This window comes from Physella acuta, unplaced genomic scaffold (assembly GCF_028476545.2).
Source record: "Physella acuta isolate Inbredline_101_S28 unplaced genomic scaffold, ASM2847654v3 ptg000144l, whole genome shotgun sequence".
Lineage (NCBI taxonomy): Eukaryota > Metazoa > Mollusca > Gastropoda > Physidae > Physella > Physella acuta.
In genome coordinates, this window is record NW_026731663.1 from 1,732,114 (window position 1) to 1,754,595 (window position 22,482).

At 35.0% G+C, this 22,482-nt stretch overlaps 2 protein-coding genes across 4 annotated transcripts; one reads left to right on the forward strand and one right to left on the reverse strand.

Annotated features, from left to right (window-relative positions):
- Nucleotides 1-1,354: 1,354 nt before the first annotated feature.
- On the forward strand, nt 1,355-15,507 carry LOC131935394 (alpha-(1,3)-fucosyltransferase C). The gene is made up of 6 exons (XM_059291778.1): nt 1,355-1,814; nt 2,557-2,793; nt 3,390-3,556; nt 5,656-5,866; nt 14,064-14,306; nt 14,869-15,507. Exons 1-6 carry the CDS (start codon nt 1,414-1,416, stop codon nt 15,005-15,007), a joined length of 1,398 nt encoding a protein of 465 aa, XP_059147761.1. The 5' UTR covers nt 1,355-1,413; the 3' UTR covers nt 15,008-15,507.
- Nucleotides 15,508-15,568: 61 nt separating this feature from the next.
- LOC131935395 (F-box only protein 31) lies at nt 15,569-22,478 on the reverse strand. Of its 3 annotated transcripts, none has more exons than XM_059291779.1 (10): nt 22,452-22,477; nt 21,609-21,801; nt 20,948-21,007; nt 20,384-20,457; nt 19,967-20,140; nt 19,741-19,788; nt 19,085-19,176; nt 17,677-17,839; nt 17,265-17,509; nt 15,569-16,232 (listed from the first exon to the last, which is right to left on the reverse strand). In XM_059291779.1, the coding sequence occupies exons 2-10, from the start codon at nt 21,754-21,756 to the stop codon at nt 16,076-16,078; spliced, it is 1,161 nt and encodes a 386-aa protein (XP_059147762.1). In that variant the 5' UTR covers nt 21,757-21,801; nt 22,452-22,477; the 3' UTR covers nt 15,569-16,075. The 3 variants fall into 3 exon arrangements, with proteins under 3 accessions (XP_059147762.1, XP_059147763.1, XP_059147764.1); XM_059291780.1 differs by lacking the exon at nt 22,452-22,477 and adding an exon at nt 22,229-22,248; XM_059291781.1 differs by lacking the exon at nt 19,741-19,788 and having other exon boundaries at nt 22,452-22,478.
- Between the last annotated feature and the right edge of the window lie 4 nt (nt 22,479-22,482).

Genomic DNA, 22,482 nt, shown 5'->3' on the forward strand with positions numbered 1-22,482 from the left:
CAGGAAAAATTATCGATGGGCCCACAGGAAAAATTATCGATGGGCCCACAGGAAAAAAATCTCGATGGGCTCACAGGAAAAGTTCTAGGTTGGCTCCAGGAACGGTGCTATAGAAATAGTCCTACAAGTATTAATTTTTAAAATAATCATTAAAAAAGTTTTAAAAAACCCACGTTTTCTGATTGAACTAAAAAGTAGAAAATAAACGCTATACATCACAATAATGCAAGCGATCACTCTACTATAAGCGATGAAAAACGTGGGGCGCCGAAGTAAAAGTTATATTACTATTGATTAGATAATACTATTGACTTTTATTAGGGAGCTTGTAGAGAGTCAACAGTATTAGAAACTGTAAGAAAATCACGGCGCCCCACGTTTTTGATCGCTTATAGTAGAGTGATCGCTTGCATTATTGTGATGTATAGCGTTTATTTTCTCCTTTTTAGTTCAATCAGAAAACGTGGGTTTTTTAAAACTTTTTTAATGATTATTATTTTCTACTTTTTAGTCTTTGTTTGTTTGCATTAAAATCTTGCTATCGATTTTATCTTTTCACTTTTTTTTTGGGTAAACGAAGACAACTCGTAAAAAGACAACTCGTAAAAAGACAACTCGTAAAAAACACGTTGTGTAAATACGTTACTGACTAGAACACATAGATTTGAACCCGTGTCGAGTGGGATAGCAATCGTGTGCCCAACCACTCGACCATATCGTCTCCCCCAAACTGACCTACCTCCTGTAAGTTTAAACTCGGTTCAAACTAAATTATCTGCCCCTAAGCCTGTGGCGACGTGGGATCGTTCGCTTCACTGCGCGCGAGGTACGCGTCGCTCGTTTTTTTTCTAATGGCTCGCAGAGGAGAATTATATATATAGATTATATAGCGGTCTAAAATGCTCAATAAAATGTTTCCATTGATCAATTTAGTAATAATAACAATTGAATATTCAATGGTCATCCAAAAGAAAGCTTCCCTGAAAATTTCAGCGCGCTAGCTAACTGGGAAGTGCCAGAAATTTCCATCGCAAGATTGGATTGGAAAAACAGACAAACAGAGAAAGCAAGTTAAAGAAAACGTGGGAAAAATAAACAATTTCTTATTTTATCATTTACATTCCTTCATACAAAGACGTGACATTCAATATGATGGGTGAAAAAATCCTCAATGAAAGTTTCAATGTTGAATTGATGACCCCTTAGAAAATTTCCGAGGCCTGTTGTACACAGCCACTCCACCCCTGCTTACATGACTGCAGTGAAAGACACCCCCCCCCCCCCGTAAAGCTTAGTATGGCCTTGTTAAAGTTTATCATTTTATGACGTGTGAGCGACATAAATCTCGCGTTAACCGATAACACCTGGCTCACAAGGTGAGACAGGTGATACAGGTGAGGTGTGAGTAACTTCATGCATGTAAGGATGACCGGCAAACTGAGCATTTACCTGTGTCTACTGGTCACTTGTTACCTTGGTGCCGTGTATGTCTTCGTCGACCAGACTTGGAGGCCTGACCTAGCATTAGACCACCGGTCAATTGATGGAGCACGTGACCACCGGTCAATTGATGGAGCACGTGATCAGCTGTCAGTTGATGGAGCACGTGACCACCGGTCAGTTGATGGAGCACGTGACCACCGGTCAGTTGATGGAGCACGTGACCACCGGTCAGTTGATGGAGCACATAACCACTGGTCAGTGGATGGAGCACGTGACCACCGGTCAGTTGATGTAGCACGTGACCACCGGTCAGTTGATGGAGCACGCGACCACCGGTCAGTGGATGGACACCATTCAAACGTCTCTGTAAGGTATGTGATCCAGTCAGGTCACACAACGGCTGAGTTTGGTGCGTCAGATTTTGTAGGGCTATGTCCAGTTGTCCAGTCAACAACCATTACTCATTGTAGGGCTATGTCCAGTTGTCTAGTCAACAGCAATTTCCTACTTATTGTAGGCAAAGGCGGGGGTGCGGTCCGCATCGGGTGGCACCATTTAGGAGATGACACCATGTCTAGGTCTATGTACGTCTATATATATGGTATATATGGTATATATGGTATATATATATATATATATATATATATATATATATATATATATATATATATATATATATATATATATATACTTTTTTCCTGGGGTGGGGCGGGAAATGATACTATGAGGTGCCGCACCGGATGACACCCAACCTAGCGACACCACACTCCACAGTCAAAATGCCATTACTTATTGTATGGCTATTTGCAGGTTTCTAACCAATCTACTTAAACAATCTCTCCCTCCCCCCCCCCCCCCCACTCGCGACTTTTCTTTCTCCCTCGTTTCTTTTTCATTCTCCCCCTCTTTCCCTCCTTCTTTCTCTCCCTCTCTCTCTCTCTATCTCTCGCTCTCTCTCTCTCTCTCTCTCTCTCTCTCTCTCTCTCTCTCTCTCTCTCTCTCTCTCTCTCTCTCTCTCTCTCTCTTCCTCTCTTTTTTTCTACGAACCCTATAGATGTTTGGTCAACCAAAGAGACAAAAAAAATAAAATTAAACGTCGTTTCTATTTAAAAGACGGAGTGGTGTGTTAAATAAAGCAACAACCAAAGACCTAGGCCAAACAAAATGGCGGAGAGTGTTGACGATAGTGGACTACAACCCAAGGCTCAACAAGAGCCATCGAATGACCTTTCACAAGTGTGAGTATAAAAGTTGCACGATGACGTCATCAGCAGAGACGGCGGACTTGCTGTTGTTCAATGGTGCGAGAATGAAAGACGTCACTCTTCCGAAACGGTCGCCCAATCAAATGTGAGTTGTCGTCCTTGTATTTATTCACGCATCATTGTTTTTGTGAGTTGTGTTTCATTGTTATATAAAATAAATATAAAAACATATATTATTTAAAAAGCTTAAAATACATTAAAACAAGAAAATGACGTGAATTACCTTTAGCTACAGTAGTTAAAGTACTAAAATTATACCTGATTTTTTTTTCAAAGCCGAAGAACACCACTTAAGGCATAAACCGTTTGCTTATCGATCGTCTATTTGTCTAATTGTTTTTAGTAAAACATATCAATCGAATGATACTTTCACAAGATTTAGATTTATTGAATGTATACATAAATGATAAATAAATAAATAAATAAATAATAGCCTATAAGCCTATATATGGCATATATATGGCATATGTATGGAATATATATATATATATATATATATATATATATATATATATATATATATATATATATATATATATATATATATATATATATATATATATATATATATATATATATATATATATATATGGGTGACACCCTGAGCAATGGCACCGAGATCTACCCGACCTAGAGACGCCAGTAAGCCCTCGCTACCAAACACAAACCTCTTGCACGCAGCTGGCTGATGTACTCCAGAGAACCGCTCGCAGCCAGTCCATTCCTCGGGTTAGATCGAGATGACCTCAGGTGGTCAGTCAACTGGACAAAAACTCATCTTAAGGACTCGACCTTTCCATGCTCGTACGGCGTCCTCACCCAGCGACCAGCGCCCCAACTGGACTACGGTGAGGTTAAAGTTCACTTCGAAAATTTGAAAATCAAAACTGATATGAGGTTTAATATGATTTATATATATATATATATATATATATATATATATATATATATATATATATATATATATATATATATATATATATATATATAAATACTAGCGTACCCGTCCCCGCGCGTTGCCGCGGGAATAGAAGAAAGTCCGACGAAATATATAAGAAGGGTTTTATCCATGGGTTACCAATCCTATATTCTTAGACGCGTGACCTTGTTTCTAAAAGTGAGTTATTTAAATGTAAACAATGCCTGCGCTTGGATCATAAATATCGGGACACGGGTTTACCTACACTACCGCATGAAAACCTTGAGTGTACTCACCGAAATAATGAGGTAGAACTTACTTCGGTGACCGCCCATGTGTCAGGGACGTAGAGAGGCGCTCTCAGGAGCCCCCCCCCCCCCCCCCAATTACACTACCGCATAGGCGCCGCGTACGGCCATGGCTCCTTAGGTTAACCCAGAGTGCCAAATATCATCCTGTTAACAATGATTCAGAAAGCATCATTCGCTTCAGTGACACAAATGGACAGGATTTTTTCTTTAACACGTAAACAAATTATTTGACCTGTTTTAAACATCAGTGTCACTGATGCAATATATTAGCGTTACTAATGGTCTATTGTTAGATGCTCGATCTCAATTTCTGATTGGATCGTCTAAAAATAGATACTAATTGCATCATTCGCAAAGTGACTAAACTATTAGGATTTTTTTAAGGACAAAAAGAAACATCCCAGTTAATAATCTATGGTGCTGATCACACTATCATTTCGGTGACCGGAAAGATTCGCACAACGGAAACTGCGCACAAATAGTGAAGTAGAGCTTTTTTGTTATCTTAACTCGAGCATTTATAGACATTAATAAAGTACATTGTAGCATGATAAACATATTTCCACGAAGTATAACCAATTTAAAGAATATTAGTAAAATTAGTATGTATACGCGCATCTTTTTTTTTAATCTGTGCACAGTTTAAAGCAGTCACCGTGTGGGTGACGAGGGGGGGAGAGTTACATTAGCTCAACGTTGCAATATATATGCCTGAGGAAAACGGTTTGGTTGAGAATTGTAATAAGCTATATGTAAATCCATGTATGGGGTGGGGGTTGGGGTAAAAAAAACTAAATACATCCAGCAGGAAAAAAATATTTGAATACATATACACATGCGTATACACACTCCAGTGGCGCCGCCCTTGCGAAATTAAAAAAGATTTCTTTTTACAGAACCCTTCCCCAGAGTGTTCTAATGAACTCACCGAAGTTTGATGGCGATCGGATGAATGGTGTCAAAATAAAAAATCTACTTTTGTTTTTGTATATACCGTATATAGAGAAAAACAAATCGCGCCCTGCCGGGGCGCCACCCCTGCGAATTTGAATTTTTTTTCGCAGAAACCTCCCCAGGAATATTCTCAACAACTTCCCAAAGTTTCACGGTGATGTAATGAGAGGTGTAGTAATGGATAAAGGACAAACAAACAGACAAACACACACACACACAAACATACATTGCTTTATATATATATATATAAAGATATATAGAGATATATAGAGAAAAATCGCGCACTCCCGTGGCGCCGCCTTTGCGAAATTAAAGATGATTTTTTTTAAAGAACCCTTTCCTAGAGTGTTCTAATTAACTCACCAAAGTTTCATGCCTATTGGATGAACGGTGTCAAACCAAAATCGACTTTTATTTTTATATACCGCACATAGAGAAGAAAAACAAATTGCGCCCTGCCGGGGCGCCACTCGTGCGAATTTGAATTTTTTTATTCACAGAAACCTCCCCAGACATATTCACAACAACTTCTCAAAGTTTCACGACAATGTGATGAGAGGTGTAGTAATGCAGAAAAGACAGACACACAGACAGACAGGCATATATATATATATATATATATATATATATATATATATATATATATATATATATATATATATATATATATATATATATATATATATATATATATATATATATATATATTAAAAAACACCATTGGAGACTCATCGAACATTTCTGTGGAACACTATACTTACAGAAGAGATTTACCGCCAGAAGAAGTATGACGTAGCCTGGTTCGTAAGTCACTGCCAAACCTTATCACGTCGTGAGGACTACGTCAGGCGCATGACGTCACGCGTGAACGTGCACGTGTACGGCGCGTGTGGTAACTACACCTGTGGAGACAGGGGCTACGCCATGGGCGGGAGCAAAGACATGTGTCTCGAACTGCTGTCTCGAAATTACAAGTACGGTAAACTGTGTGACATTATTTATTTTATATATCTTGTGATACATCCCATTCAATCCCATAGAAAGACATTTTACCCACCCCTACTCAACATTCCGCATACATACTTAAAACAAAAGGGCCTTGAATCAACCCCACTCACCAAAGATTACAATATTTAGCGAACGACGAAAATGTATGTAATTACTTTCTCGTATATACGTAGTATAGAGAAAGTATTGTAATCGTGCAAAAAAAAATCGAGATTTTTACAAATCTCGACGTTTTACACCTCACTGATACGGAAAAACATAATTTTGCAATCTTGTCCGTATGTCTGTGTGTCTGTGTGTCCGTGTGTAAACACGATAACTTGAGTACCGTTACAGCTAGGCTGGTGAAATTTCATATATAAGTATTTTATCAAAATCGTAGATCCGTATCAACTTTTGAGCGAATTCCGATAACCGGAAGTGGTACTTTTTCTACTTTGAATTTTTCAAAAGCCTATAACTTGAGTACTATTTCAGATAGATAAATGAAATTTGATATGTAAGTAAAAGAGCTAATTCTCTACCTTCTGTCAAATTTTGAGTAATTTCCGTTGACCGGAAGTACTTATTTACGCTATTTCCGATTTCTCAAAAAACGCATGTAAATTTATAAAGTACTAATAATATTGCGCACTATTATGCGCTTTTTTATTTAGCGTTCACTTGGTGTGCATTTCTTTTTTCTACGAGATTATATTCTATTTTAAGAAATGTGAGTATTTAAAATGGATTAAAAATCATGTCTAGAAGTCTATATCCCGAGTTGCCATCCCCTGTAGTGTTATATTAGAATATTCGAGAAAGTTTAGGGGAGATCACTCCCGGTTTATTTTTTAACATTTTTGAAAGCACACATTTTAGAGAAGGTTGAAGCTGTCGCTGAGATCTCAATGTAGCGCATTTTAAGAACTGTAGAAAAAAATTCATAAAAAACGTTTTAATAACAAGCTTTTATGTAATGATGCACTAAAAAGTAGAAAATAAATTATAGACTACTATTTAAATAACTATAAAGAAAAGCGTGGGTCACTTTAGTATCTATTGGATACCTTTACTAATGTTAAGGAAGACACCCACGCTTTTCTTTATAGTTATTTAAATAGTAGTCTATAATTTATTTTCTACTTTTTAGTGCATCATTACATAAAAGCTTGTTATTAAAACGTTTTTTATGAATTTTTTTTCCAGTACTTTACATGTTTTATTTACAATAGAGTTACATGACTAAAAACCATTGCGCGCCTACTGAACATCACGTTCAGTAGGCGCGCAATGGTTTTTGAACGCAGCCATTGAAGCTATTGAAGGTGATGACGCGTGTGGTGTGGTTGGCTAGACATGCCTACTAATTCGGTCCAAATTTTTATTAATTCATAAAAAATTAATTAGGCATCCAATTAAGTCAAATTTAGTTTCAGATTGCATTGTCTTCATGTCTTGACCCACGTGCCAACTGTGAATCGTATCGGTCAAGTAGAACTGTCCGAATTTTCACTCCTGCGTTTCTGTCTAGACTGACGACTGACGAGGAAGTGAGTTAAATAAAAGCTTGTAATAAAAAAATTCATAAAAAACGTTTTAATAACAAGCTTTTATGTAATGATGCACTAAAAAGTAGAAAATAAATTATAGACTACTATTTAAATAACTATAAAGAAAAGCGTGGGTCACTTTAGTATATATTGGATACCTTTACTAATGTTAAGGAAGACACCCACGCTTTTCTTTATAGTTATTTAAATAGTAGTCTATAATTTATTTTCTACTTTTTAGTGCATCATTACATAAAAGCTTGTTATTAAAACGTTTTTTATGAATTTTTTTTCAGTACTTTACATGTTTTATCTACAATAGAGTTACATGACTAAAAACCATTGCGCGCCTACTGAATATCACGTTCAGTAGGCGCGCAATGGTTTTTGAACGCAGCCATTACGTGGTCGTGATGGCGCAGCTATTGATGACGCGTGTGGTGTGGTTGGCTAGACATGCCTACTAATTCGGTCCAAATTTTAATTAATTCATAAAAAATTAATTAGGCATCCAATTAAGTCAAATTTAGATTCACATTGCATTGTCTTCATGTCTTGACCCACGTGCCAACTGTGAATCGTATCGGTCAAGTAGAACTGTCCGAATTTTCACTCCTGCGTTTCCGTCTAGACTGACGACAGACTGTCGACAGACAGAGGAAGTGAGTTAAATAAAAGCTTGTAAAAATAAATTATAGACTACTATTTAAATAACTATAAAGAAAAGCGTGGGTCACTTTAGTATCTATTGGATACCTTTACTAATGTTAAGGAAGACACCCACGCTTTTCTTTATAGTTATTTAAATAGTAGTCTATAATTTATTTTCTACTTTTTAGTGCATCATTACATAAAAGCTTGTTATTAAAACGTTTTTTATGAATTTTTTTTTCAGTACTTTACATGTTTTATTTACAATAGAGTTACATGACTAAAAACCATTGCGCGCCTACTGAACATCACGTTCAGTAGGCGCGCAATGGTTTTTGAACGCAGCCATTGAAGCTATTGAAGGTGATGACGCGTGTGGTGTGGTTGGCTAGACATGCCTACTAATTCGGTCCAAATTTTTATTAATTCATAAAAAATTAATTAGGCATCCAATTAAGTCAAATTTAGTTTCAGATTGCATTGTCTTCATGTCTTGACCCACGTGCCAACTGTGAATCGTATCGGTCAAGTAGAACTGTCCGAATTTTCACTCCTGCGTTTCTGTCTAGACTGACGACTGACGAGGAAGTGAGTTAAATAAAAGCTTGTAATAAAAAAATTCATAAAAAACGTTTTAATAACAAGCTTTTATGTAATGATGCACTAAAAAGTAGAAAATAAATTATAGACTACTATTTAAATAACTATAAAGAAAAGCGTGGGTCACTTTAGTATATATTGGATACCTTTACTAATGTTAAGGAAGACACCCACGCTTTTCTTTATAGTTATTTAAATAGTAGTCTATAATTTATTTTCTACTTTTTAGTGCATCATTACATAAAAGCTTGTTATTAAAACGTTTTTTATGAATTTTTTTTCAGTACTTTACATGTTTTATCTACAATAGAGTTACATGACTAAAAACCATTGCGCGCCTACTGAATATCACGTTCAGTAGGCGCGCAATGGTTTTTGAACGCAGCCATTACGTGGTCGTGATGGCGCAGCTATTGATGACGCGTGTGGTGTGGTTGGCTAGACATGCCTACTAATTCGGTCCAAATTTTAATTAATTCATAAAAAATTAATTAGGCATCCAATTAAGTCAAATTTAGATTCAGATTGCATTGTCTTCATGTCTTGACCCACGTGCCAACTGTGAATCGTGTCGGTCAAGTAGAACTGTCCGAATTTTCACTCCTGCGTTTCCGTCTAGACAGACAGACTGACGACTGACGAGGAAGTGAGTTAAATAAAAGCTTGTAAAAATTCATAAAAAACGTTTTAATAACAAGCTTTTATGTAATGATGCACTAAAAAGTAGAAAATAAATTATAGACTACTATTTAAATAACTATAAAGAAAAGCGTGGGTCACTTTAGTATCTATTGGATACCTTTACTAATGTTAAGGAAGACACCCACGCTTTTCTTTATAGTTATTTAAATAGTAGTCTATAATTTATTTTCTACTTTTTAGTGCATCATTACATAAAAGCTTGTTATTAAAACGTTTTTTATGAATTTTTTTTTCAGTACTTTACATGTTTTATTTACAATAGAGTTACATGACTAAAAACCATTGCGCACCTACTGAACATCACGTTCAGTAGGCGCGCAATGGTTTTTGAACGCAGCCATTACGTGATGGCGCAGCTATTGAAGGTGATGACGCGTGTGGTGTGGTTGGCTAGACATGCCTACTAATTCGGCCCAAATTTTAATTAATTAATAAAAAATTAATTAGGCATCCAATTAAGTCAAATTTAGTTTCAGATTGCATTGTCTTCATGTCTTGACCCACGTGCCAACTGTGAATCGTGTCGGTCAAGTAGAACTGTCCGAATTTTCACTCCTGCGTTTCTATCTAGACAAACTGTCGACAGACTGTCGACAGAGGAAGTGAGTTAAATAAAAGCTTGTAAAAACTAGCAGATTTTTTGTCTTGCACTTTTTTTACTTTCTTGTATACGAAGTAATCGTGCTAAAAATTGAAATCGATATTTTTATAAATCTTGACGTTGAATACCTTCCTCAGTCGGAAAAAAAATAGTTTTGCAGTTTTGTCTCTATACACGTGTTTCTGTCCGACTGTCTGTCTGTGAACAGTCTATATTTCATATTTAAGCATTATATCAAATGTGGTTCCATATCAACTTTTGAACGATTTCCGGTAAACGGAAGTGGTACTTAGTCTACTTCCGGTTTCTCAAAAGCTAATAGCCAGAGCACCGGTTAAGTTAGATAAAGGAAATTTCAAATATAATTATTACATTGTATGTTCATATGTTTCTGTCAAGTTTTGAACTATTTCCGGTAACTCATTTCCGCATGGAACCTATAATTTGAGTACAGTTTCACTTGTGTTAACGAAATTTCATATAGATCTATATGTATAACATTAACATCTTATACTTTAAATTAGTTACATTTTTTTTTAAACTTTGATAAACGGAAGAGTTACTTTAATGTGTTTCTTGTTTCTTAAATAATGATGACTTGAGTGCCGTTTCAGTTATTTAAAAGAAATTTTACACAGAGGTATAAGATCTTATTCTCTTAATTCTCTTAAACATATTATACTGTTCTAATTTTAAAATATAATCTACGAGAAAACGAGAAAGTTTATGGGAGATAACTCCATCTTTAAAAAAAACAACTTAAATTCTGTTTTTTTTTCTGTTTTTGTCTTTTTCTTTTAAATTTTAAGTTATAACGGTTTTGTTATTCGTGTATGCCTATTATTTTTTTTTTGACCAAAAATTTCGTCCTTATTTTTATGATTTTTTTTTTGAGCAATGGGCAGTTGATTTTGGGGCAGTGGCGGCGCCAGGTTATTTAGCGCCCTAGGCAAAACTTATTAAAACGCCCACTTTCGCACAAATTAATTACTAAAACATATGTATGAGAAAACAATTTATTAAAAGTGACATATTAATTTATTGTCCGTTGCATAGACATTATAAGGGGTCATCCATAAATGACGTCACGCTTTTTTTGACGATTTTTACCTCCCCCCTCCCTTCCGTCACACATCGTCACAAAAAGCCAGACCCCCCCCCCCCTAAAATGACGTCACATCTCAGCCTACAACCCCCTCAAAATTGCTTGTGAATTTTCTTTTAAACATCGATCGATATTTTCCCAGAATCTTGTCAGAACCCTGTCAAAATAGAGTATTTTAATCAATTCCTATTGCAATTTATTAAAACAGTTTTCTAAAACGCGAATTAACGGCTAAAACTCGTTTTCTAACATTGCTTTTTTATAATGCAAAAGTGTGACGTCACACCATCTGAACCTCCCCCCTCCCCCTCATCACACACCGTCACAAAATTACGGACCACCCCCGTCCCCCCTACGAGTGTGACGTCATTTATGGACGACCCCTAAGTCGACATCAATCAAAATCAATTTTTTGCAAGCGTAATCACATTTTATTGAAATTGTTCCTAAGTCCACCAGTCTACTTTGTACTTTACGATATAGCCCACCCCCACCCCCCTGAGAAAATTTCAAATGTCTTTAGTTATAATTGTAAAATGTCTATATTGTTGTGTGATTAAGTAACGATTTTTTTAAAAAAAAAAAAAAAAGGTTATCAATGTAATAAATTCCAGCCTACCATTGTTATATATGAATCCTTTAGGAGAGAGTTTTAAAAATATGAAAAAGACACTTAATAATAAGATGATTAATTTGCGACTTAGACGATTTTAGACGCATTTGTTGCATTATCTCTGCTAATATTTTTTAAAGTATTAAGTATTCCAATCTACAACGGCTACTGGTGTATTTGTTTTTCAACTAGATAATGCTAAAAATATCTACTAAACTATTTGTTTAGAACTTCTGCTTTATACATACTTTACAATAGCATATAATGACTTTAAGTTGTATTTAAAAGTAAGCGGTCAACCTAAGGTGCAGAAATTTGAAATGAAAATGCAACGAATTATCTCCCATTTGAAAATCCGAATACCAAAGTTTTATTCAAGGGAAATAGCTTACACAATTATAGCTAAATTGACCAAGTGGAACTATGACATTCTTGGAAATCACAATAAAACGATCTAAATTTCATTACCTAATAATTATAACAAATCTTTTATATCAATTATTCTATTGGGTCTACAAAATATATTTTAATCATTGACTACTTAACTGTAGGTTTTGTTTGAAAGTTTAAACACGGTAGCTTTATTATAACATACTTCTAGTCAAGTTTGATGACATATGTTTAACGTGTGTTCCCTGAATCATACCACTCAAATTATTAGATTTTCGCCCCAAAAAAAAAAAAAAAAAAAAAAAAAAATATATATATATATATTTTTATATATATATATATATATATATATATATATATATATATATATATATATATATATATATATATATATATATATATATATATAAAAGACGCCTTAAAACAATCAAATTCGCTTAACTTTAAGACATTGCTCTACTATAAGTATTGATTAAATATTTTTTTAAATCATAATTTGGAGAAACATAGTTACGGTTAGTTATATAGTTATACATTCAAATTCCCAAATCAAAACGATTCATCAAAACTTACTAAACAAGTACAATACTTTGAACACCCCGTCATTACAAAACTCTATACACCAGAACAGATTTCTAATTCAAAGTCAGAGAAAGCATGACTTACAACTTACAAATCCTATTTAAAAACCAAAATTGCAGGTGTTTTGAAACGCCCCGTCATGCGCTGGAGCGATCACTAAATCAACTTAAAAAATTAGATAACTGTGTGAATTGTTCGAAATTTAAATTACAAACCTATTTAATCGTTTTCTACATCAATTATGTTACACCAAAATAAAAAGGCAAAGTGACTGGTAAAAAGCGCACCGACCCTTCCAAGTTAAGGAGGTGGGGTTGCATTTTCACCATCGCGAATAAATGTAGGCCTATATAGACCTAATTTTGGGGTGGGGGTGCAAAATTGATAGTTCGTCCTGGGCGTCAAAATAGATCGCTATTCCTTTGTATATTACCATCTGTAATTTATAAAAGATAATCAAAGTTATTAATTATTAGGTACTTTTGGATAATAGCGATTAAACCTTTTTGAGCCCCCCTAGGGATGGCGCCCTGGGCGACCAGTGTTTCGTCCAGACTTTTTTCTCCGCGGGGGGGGGGGAGTTTTCGGGGGGGGGGGGGGACACTGTTAAAAGTATATATTTTCTATATAAATTTCATTTTGTTCGGGGGGGGGGGGGCGGTAGACCCGAAGAGATGCCTGGAAGAAACTCTGCAGGCGACCGCCTAGTTCGCCTTATAGATCTAGGTAGCGCCGGCCCTGTTTTGGGGACAGTGTTTCTTCCAGACTTTTTTCTCCGGGGAGGGGCACTTGAAATTTTCGGGGGGGGGGGGGCGGTAGACTTTCTTCGGGGGGGGGGGGGGGGCGGACACTGTTAAAAGTATATATTTTATATATAAATTATATAAATTTCATTTCGTTCGGCGGGGGGGGCGGGGGGGGGGTAAAAAAAAGCCCCCCCCCCCCCCCGAAGAGATGCCTGGAAGAAACTGTTTGGGGATATCGGCCTTGGTGAAGAACGAGTAATCGACCCTAGACCCCAATCAATACCGATAAAATCTCCCATAGCCATAACATTGTCCAATAACTACAAGAAATTTGACAGATGAGCGTGTTATGCCCGACATAGATGAGATCGGTTGTGGATTGAAAGGAATGGTGGTGGCGGTGGGCTAACATGGCAGCTAACCAGGGCCCTCGGGCTGTACTGTCCTCAAGGTGCTTTTGTATAGTTAGAACAATAGCCGTTGTAATATAATAATCACAAGGGCACTGACTAAGTGGTTTTTTTTGTTTTTTTTTTGTTTTGTTTTTTTGGCGTTTTAGAAGTTAATATCAGGCGATATACTTTAAAAAAAAATAGATTAAAAATTTGATAATCCATTTTTCTCTTCTTGTTGTGTTACAGGTTTTATTTATCTTTCGAGAATTCCTTCTGTCGAGATTACATCAGCGAGAAATTCTTCAACCTATATCCCGACATCCACGTCATACCAGTCGTCAGGGGCGGGGCTGATTATTCAACGGTGGCTCCTCCTAATGCAATCATAGACGCCAAAGATTTCAAAACTCCTGAGGATCTTGGTCAGCATTTACACAATCTGGCACGTGATAAAAATCAATACCTGGCCATGTTAAAAAATAAAAATAGGTCAGTTGCTTAAAATATTTTTTCTGTCGTGCTTTGTTTGCAGTTCACCAACTATTTTTTGGCCCCCTCCTTAATATGGCTTGCCAAAGTTCTATTGCCTAATGAAATTAGACTTTGATCACTTGTTGAGTTAACTTTGATATTGTCTCCCATCTGTGATGGAGCACTTTAGCAGAAGATGACAAAACGGCCTGACATGATGGTACATTATAATTTATTAAATAGTATGAAAATGGTTCCGATAGAAGGGATCCGACAATATGGCTTCTGACAAAATGGCCCACGACGACTCCTATTCCCACATTAACTGCCAAAAACTAGACAAAGATTGCTATGAAAACCTGTACCTCAAGTTACATATTCACAGATTACCTGCCAAAAACTAGACAAAACTTGCTATGAAAACCTCTACCTCATGTTACATATTCACAGATTACCTGCCAAAAACTAGACAAATCTTGCTATGAAAACCTCTACCTCATGTTACATATTCACAGATTACCTGCCAAAAACTAGACAAATCTTATTATGAAAACCTGTACCTCATGTTACATATTCACAGGTTAACTGTCCGGCAACAGAGCAACTTTGCCTGTGACCTTTGTAAAGCCCTCCACACAAGGTCACCACAGAACGTGTACCCGGACATTTTTAAGTGGACACGGCGGCCAGGCGTCTGCTGGGAACCACAGGACTTATGAATGTTTTTTCCAGTACAACATCTGCTCGTTTTTTTAAGATGGGGGGGGGGGGCCATAAATGAACCAACTGCCTAATTTAACAACCCAAAAAAATGGTTTTTAGATATTATGGTGCAACAAATACTTTCATTTTACTATTTTAGCTAAAACCTAGAGCAAATTTATGTTTCCTTATTATTTTTACATTATATTTGAACAGCTTTTTGTTATTCTAAAGCTATAATACTTGTTTTATTTCTAACTACCCCAACTGACAATCTACAAAACAAAAAATAAAACTCAATGGGATACAACTTTTGCTAGAATTTCTTTTTTAATAAATAAAAATTTATTATAGAAGTAAAAAGTTTTTATTAGTCAACAATACATAAATTACATACAACAATAACAATGTTTTTTAAAAAAGCAAAAATTTGTAAACTACCTACTACTATTAAAAATTCAATCTGCTATTGCTTAAAACCTTTTAAAATAACCACACAAAAAATTATATGAAAATAAAGGGTAAATATTTTAAATAAGAATAATTTTAAAACTTTTAAGATAATGGTTTGTATCATGTTTTTGCTACTAAACTAATTTGTTTTATCAGCTTCTTAAACAAATCACTGTTGTGATCCACGTGTGCAGTAAAACTAATTTACATTGTTCTATTGGTAAATTCTAAACTTATTTTAAACAATTTTATTTGAATTAAAAAACATTTGTTTCAATGTTTCTTACAAAGGTGTATTTAAAACCAACTGTCAGTTTGGGTAACTCTGCCTTATAAAACTGTCAAAATTTGGGTAACTCTGCCTTATAAAACTGTCAAAGTTTGGGTAACTCTGCCTTATAAAACTGTCAAAATTTGGGTAACTCTGCCTTATAAAACTGTCAAAGTTTGGGTAACTCTGCCTTATAAAACTGTCAAAGTTAGGGTAACTCTGCCTTATAAAACTGTCAAAATTTGGGTAACTCTGCCTTATAAAATTGTCAAAATTTGGGTAAATCTGCCTTATAAAACTGTCAAAGTTTGGGTAACTCTGCCTTATAAAACTGTCAAAGTTTGGGTAACTCTGTCTTATGTCAAAGTTTGGGTAACTCTGCCTTATAAAACATACTAAAGGAGTACAACTCAAGCCAAAGAACGGCAAAAACTGTGTCAGAAAACTTGACAAAATGACAGCGACAGTAACTGGGTGTGGTAAACATATGGCCTGCTATCCTACCTTCAGCAGCAAACCTAAAACACACAGAACAACAACAGTTAAAACTAGTACATCAGTTAACATTTAACAAGAATTGTTAAAATAGAACAATATTGACCAAAGGAAAGTAGTTGGTAATAAAAATAGGACAATTGAATTCCAGCATTTTTGTGGGACAACTGTTATCGAGTGCTGTGGATCTGAGTTAAAAAAACGACATCGAAAAGTTTAAAGCATGTCTACTATTAATTATTTAAGCATTTATTTCAATTAATGAAGTAAAACAAGGTAATTAAAAAGTCTAGTGACAATTTTAGCGCAATTTCCTTATGTTATCTAAAAATAGCTCTGTCGTAGCGTAAATCAAGAGCAGGGTTAGTAAAACCATTGGTTAGTTATTAAAACGTTTTTTATTAAAAAAAATTTCAGTATTTTACATGTTTTATTTACAATAGAGTTACATGACTAAAAACCATTGCGCACCCACTGAACGTGATGGCGCAGCCATGGAACGCGATGGCGCAGCTATTGAACGTGATGACACATGTGGTGTGGTTGGAAAAAATGCCTACTAATTCGGTCCAAATTTTAATTAATTCAAAAAAAATTTTGTGACCGAACGAAAGGATATTTTTGAAAACTTTCTTCGGCAATATTGTTCTAAATTATGGCAGGAATCGATTGGTAAAAGTTTCAAGTCGCTAAGTGGTCTGGTTGCCGAGATATGGGCCAAAAACTGCATTTTTTCGTGGTTTTTTGGCTTTTCCGGGAAATCCAGGAAGGAAACCCGGGAATTTTTTTGACCTATGTTCATCCTCGGAACTTGCTTAACAAAATTGCTTTTGGAACTAGTCATCGATATTGCTTCGTTGAGGAGGAGATACGATGAAAGCTGCGGACACACATCCATCCATTCATACATTCATACATCCAGAAATGACGGGTTAATAAACGCAATTCTCCAGAATGGAAATTGCGCTAAAAAACATAAAGGTGGACTAGAGGGCTATCACATACTAATAACAACTACTTAAAGAGCAACTAATACGAATCAGAGCTTCCCTTACCTGGCTAAGCAGAAGTTGGGAAGGGCCTCAAACTGATCAAAGACCTGAAAGGGTAAAGAAAATGGCTGCCTCTGGTCAGTGTTAAGGCTGTTTGCATTGAAGAGCGCCTGGAAGCTGGCATCGGTCAGCCGACTGTCCGCCTCGAGCAGTGAGTCCAGGGACTGCTGGTCATCTAGGGTGAGCACCATGGGTTTCTTCAGGAAGATGGTGACACTCACGTTACCAGCTGGTACGTTGGGATCACCCTGAGGGCAGGTTCATTAAAACTTACACACAGGTGTACTAAATGGTTAACATGGCACGTCTGTTAAACATAGAGCTTCTTTCTGTTGTATTACTATTGATGTAAGTTAAAACAAGATAACTCTTTTTTTTTTAACTTTTAAACATGTTTCAGCTTTAAATGTCTTACACTTATTTTAAGGCCCTCAATGACAAAAGGATCATTTTCTTTAAACATGAAGTTTAGAATTTCAACTCCGTGGGGGCCATAGCTTGCTGTGTACAGGCCCAGCTTTATGGGGGCTTGTTCATCTCTTGAGGGGAAACTAAGGGGAAGTAATGGCAGGTTGGACCTGAAAGGGAAGTAACAACATATTTACCAGTTTTGTCCTTTTCATTAAAAAACAAGATTAAAATAATGAATGAAACAACACTATTGACACGTTTGTTTTGTATATTGATTTTTACTTTCTCGTATATACGTAGTATAGAGAAAGTATTGTAATCGTGCAAAAAAAAAAATCGAGATTTTTACAAATCTCGACGTTTTACACCTCACTGATACGGAAAAACATAATTTTGCAATCTTGTCCGTATGTCTGTGTGTGTGTGTGTGTGTGTCTGTGTGTCCGTGTGTAAACACGATAACTTGAGTACCGTTACAGCTAGGTTGATGAAATTTCATATATAAGTATTATATCAAAATCGTAGATCCGTATCAACTTTTGAGCGATTTCCGACAACCGAAAGTGGTACTTTTTCTACTTTGAATTTTTCAAAAGCCTATAACTTGAGTACTATTTCAGATAGATAAATGAAATTTCACATGTAAGTAAAAGATCTAATTCTCTACCTTCTGTTAAATTTTGAGTAATTTCCGTTGACCGGAAGTAGTAATTTACGCTACTTCCGATTTCTCAAAAAACTAATGTAAATTTTAAAAGTACTAATAATATTGCGCACTATTATGCGCTTTTTTATTTCGCGTTCACTTGGTGTGCAATTAATTTGTCTACGAGATTTTATTCTATTTTTAAAACTTTAAGTATTTAAAATGGATTAAAAATCATGTCTATAGCCCGAGTTCCCATCCCCTGTTATTTTATATAAAAATATTCGAGAAAGTTTAGGGGAGATCACTCCCGGTTTATTTTTTTAAATGTGTTTAAAATAATGTAATGAAGTTAGGACTGTAGCATTTTTCTGTGCAAGTGAACAAAGATGTCTTACAACTCATGAAAGTGGCAAATCTACTATAGGTTAAATCTCCAGACTTTTTACCATATATTTTAAGCCAATGCGTGAAATCTCTCTCTTATTTTATAATTTTTCAACTAAAAACACTGTATACAATGGACATGTAACATTAAAAAAATATGTTATAGAAAAAAGTTTTGGGCAAGGCGTGATCAGACACTAACAGCTTTACTTTGTCCTCAATGAATCAAAAGTTTTGATAATTACAGAAATGAAATATAATTTCAAATATATTTACTACATAAAAATAAATAAAAACAAGATCCATAATAAAATGCCAAAGTATTACTTAATACATGAAACCTTTAACCAAAAGGTAAAACCAGACAATGAAAACATACCCTGTTATCAAATTACACCCATGAAATGCATCAGGATGGTCTAGAAACCCTCTGGGAAACTTGCTGTTTGATTTGTATTGATTTCTACTGCTCTGTGGAAAGATTATAAACTCATTGAATTGTAAATATTATTTCAGGTCCTTCCAGCTTTCATATGGTAAAACAAGACACAGTTCTTTTTCAGACAACAATTTTCACTAGGGCAGATAGAGTAGAGTTCAGCTCTTGCTGTGACCTTAGGTCACCCTTTACTTTCCCTTCTTGTCAAACACCTGACTGGCTTCAGTACAGATACTCAGAGTGAGGCTTTTGAACTCTACCTCATATTAAAGCAGAGAATAATAAAATCACCAAAGAAAACAGTTTTAATAAATGCGGCATATACGTGTGAAGTACCATACCAAAAAGTTCCATTTAACTATCAATACAGTTTTAATATGTTTAAAAATACCTAAAATTAAATGTTTATATAACACTTTCCATGTTGAATTTTTAATTTTTATCAGTGCATGTTGTATGCAGGGATATTCCTACTATGAATTTAGTTTTGTTTTTCTAAATACGTTACTCAAATTTTTTAAAATAAATAACAATTTCTTGCATATTTGTTAAAGAGTGTATTAAAACTAAATGCTATTTCTACATTACTGTAATACCTTATGGCTATGATCATCAAGGCACTGTACCAACGGGTAGTTGCCATTCTATAAAAAAAGTAAAATTATACGGTTTAATTTTATTTGGTCTTATGAATACAGCAGGACAATACCGTAGTCTCTATCTTACTTGGAATTAGATTATGAACTGGGCTTAGGAGATGATCTATACAGTAAACTTCTATGACATTTAGCTCTCTTCTCTGTTCCACCTGATGTTCCTTACCTGAGTTAATGAGCTGAGCTTAGGACCTGATCTATGCTGCATACAGTAAACTTCTACGACATTTAGCTCTCTGTTCCACCTAATGGAGAAGAGCTGTTTACGCTTGAATGGCTGTTTAGCATCTTCTCTATGGGACGGTTTGTAAGCATTCACTTGAATTTCTCCTTCCGCCCACTGTAACCAAACATACCATCTGGTTAAGGTCCATAATCCTGATTGGTTTAATCACTATGTCTTTAGGTTGAAACTAAATATTTATTTCACCAATTTGCCAATGATTTAAAAAGCTCTTATTATTTGAATCAGTAATTTTCTTTGGAGTGTAACATTTAAATTTAAAAACACATTTTAATATATTTACTCATGTATTGTATCAACCCTCTCTTCAGTAAGATTTAACACTTTTGAAATACTCACACAAACATGAACCAGTCCTCCATAGGGCAGTAAGGCTAAACGCTTCCAACCAAGGAAATCACACTTTTTTAAAACTGAAAATTTTTAGCAAAAAAAAGTGACTTTTGACTAAATGTAGACATCATAATTAGTGTTTAAATTTTTTTAATACCATGAGACAGTTTAAAGTTATAAAACAGAAAGGCTTATAATGGAATTAAACATAGCGCAACTGCAATAATATAACAATATATATAGAAGCAGACAGTTATAATAAAAATAATTATCATTTTGGAATAAAAATTTTGGTTCCCACAAAAATGCTTAAGTAAACAGACGAATGCATGTATAGTCCAATACTCATTATACTGAGACGGTGTCATTAGGTCATATTTCTTCAAGGAAAGGTGTTTTATCATGCTACATTTTACATGTGGTCATTCTTTGCTAAACGAATGTTATCATTCATGTTATATATATATATAAATTTATAAAGATATAAGCCTATAGCCTATATCATACTTCATACTATATGATATTGCCTATTATTGCTTAAGTTAAGTATGCTTAATGTTTCCACTCTACCTTTTGTGTAGATATCACGGTAAGTAATATTCCATCCAGATGAGCTGTTCACATTGTAATCTGAAAATATTTTAATTCATTGTTTCAATGACAATAACAATGTTATGTGTGTTTACAAAGGTCTTAGACGTTTTTATAGCCTGTAAATATGTTATAGCCACTAGTTAAAAGAGCAGCCTATCAAAGTCCTTAACAAAGAAGGACTTATTTGTCCTGAGAGTGAGGAAGGTCCTGTCTAAAGGACAACATTCACAAGAAAACTAAGTTGACTCAATTACCCTACAAGTCAAATTTTTTTTGGTACATTTCTACATTATAAAGTAACTGTTTAGTCTGAATTACAACTTTTAGCATTATCGATTTTTTATACTAGTGTCCAATAATAGAATCTTCTTAAAATAGACGAGATTACAAAGCTACAAGCAACCTAACACACTTAGCATATTTTCGGAAGAGTCTATTATTGGACTATAAGCAATAGATTACGGCTCAAAAAGAAATTGCTGTTTCAAAAAACAATAATGGTTGTAAGCGGAAGGGGGTGTGACATCATTTTATTGGGTGAGGGGTCTGATATTTAGTGAAGATAGAGAAGGGGTGAGGGAGTAAGGATCATACCAAAGAACTAAATATTTATAAATTTACAAAAGACTAGATCTACCTTTCTGACAAAGAGCCTGCCATAATGATTCTATACTCGATATTTCATGAAGACGCCTGCATGTTTTGCTTAAACAAACTATTGCATTAACTTCAAGAAATGAAGTTATGTATTCTAAAAGTTCATTTGGAAGATCTAAAATGTTCATACTCAAAAAATTTTAATAGGCCTTACACATCACTGTGCACTAGATCTAAGATATATTAAATCAATAAATGTAACATAAAATGTAATGTACTAGACTATGGCGGGTGGTATTTTGAACTATTTTGTAGCCTGAATAGATAAAAATTATTATTAGATCTAATTAATTAGGCCTAGGCGTAATATAACAAGGCCTACTGTAAGTAAAGTGTAGGCCTAATAATATAGAATTAGGCCTTTACAATTAGTTAATTAATTAATTATAAATAGAATAAGATCTAGATATTCTAGGATTATTCATAATTTCTAATAGACGTCTAGAAACTTTCTATAATTTTATTTTCTAAGCTGTAGTCACTGTATCTATAGGTCTAGATCTAGAATTCTACATCTAGCTAGACTAGATCTAGATCATTAAATTAGTAAATATTAAAAGTGTAGGCTACTAAAGAAAGTGTAGTTAGGCCCAAGACTACCTAGATCTAGTACCTAGGCCTAGCAGCCTAGCTAGTAGGATCTCTACTCTATTTCAATTAATAATTACACAATTAGTTAATGCTATGAATTATGAGTGACTTATGACGATGACTACTATTGACTACTGACAGTAGTAGGCCTATAGAATATAGATCTACTCAAAGTCTACTATAATAATTATTAATATCGAAGCGACATTCGTTTCCAAGGCGCTAGCCTGACCTCCTACACCCTAAGCACCCACACGCCACAT

Coding starts and splice junctions, on each gene's coding strand:
- LOC131935394 (XM_059291778.1), top strand. CDS start 1,414: ATGCATGTAAGGATGACCGGCAAACTGAGCATTTACCTGTGTCTACTG. Junction 2,794..3,389: donor AAACGGTCGCCCAATCAAAT/GTGAGTTGTCGT, acceptor TCTTGCACGCAG/CTGGCTGATGTACTCCAGAG. Junction 5,867..14,063: donor CTGCTGTCTCGAAATTACAA/GTACGGTAAACT, acceptor GTTGTGTTACAG/GTTTTATTTATCTTTCGAGA.
- LOC131935395 (XM_059291779.1), bottom strand. CDS start 21,756: ATGAACATTTTAGATCTTCCAAATGAACTTTTAGAATACATAACTTCA. Junction 19,789..19,966: donor AGCTCAGCTCATTAACTCAG/GTAAGGAACATC, acceptor CTTTTTTTATAG/AATGGCAACTACCCGTTGGT. Junction 17,840..19,084: donor GGGTGTAATTTGATAACAGG/GTATGTTTTCAT, acceptor CTTCCCTTTCAG/GTCCAACCTGCCATTACTTC.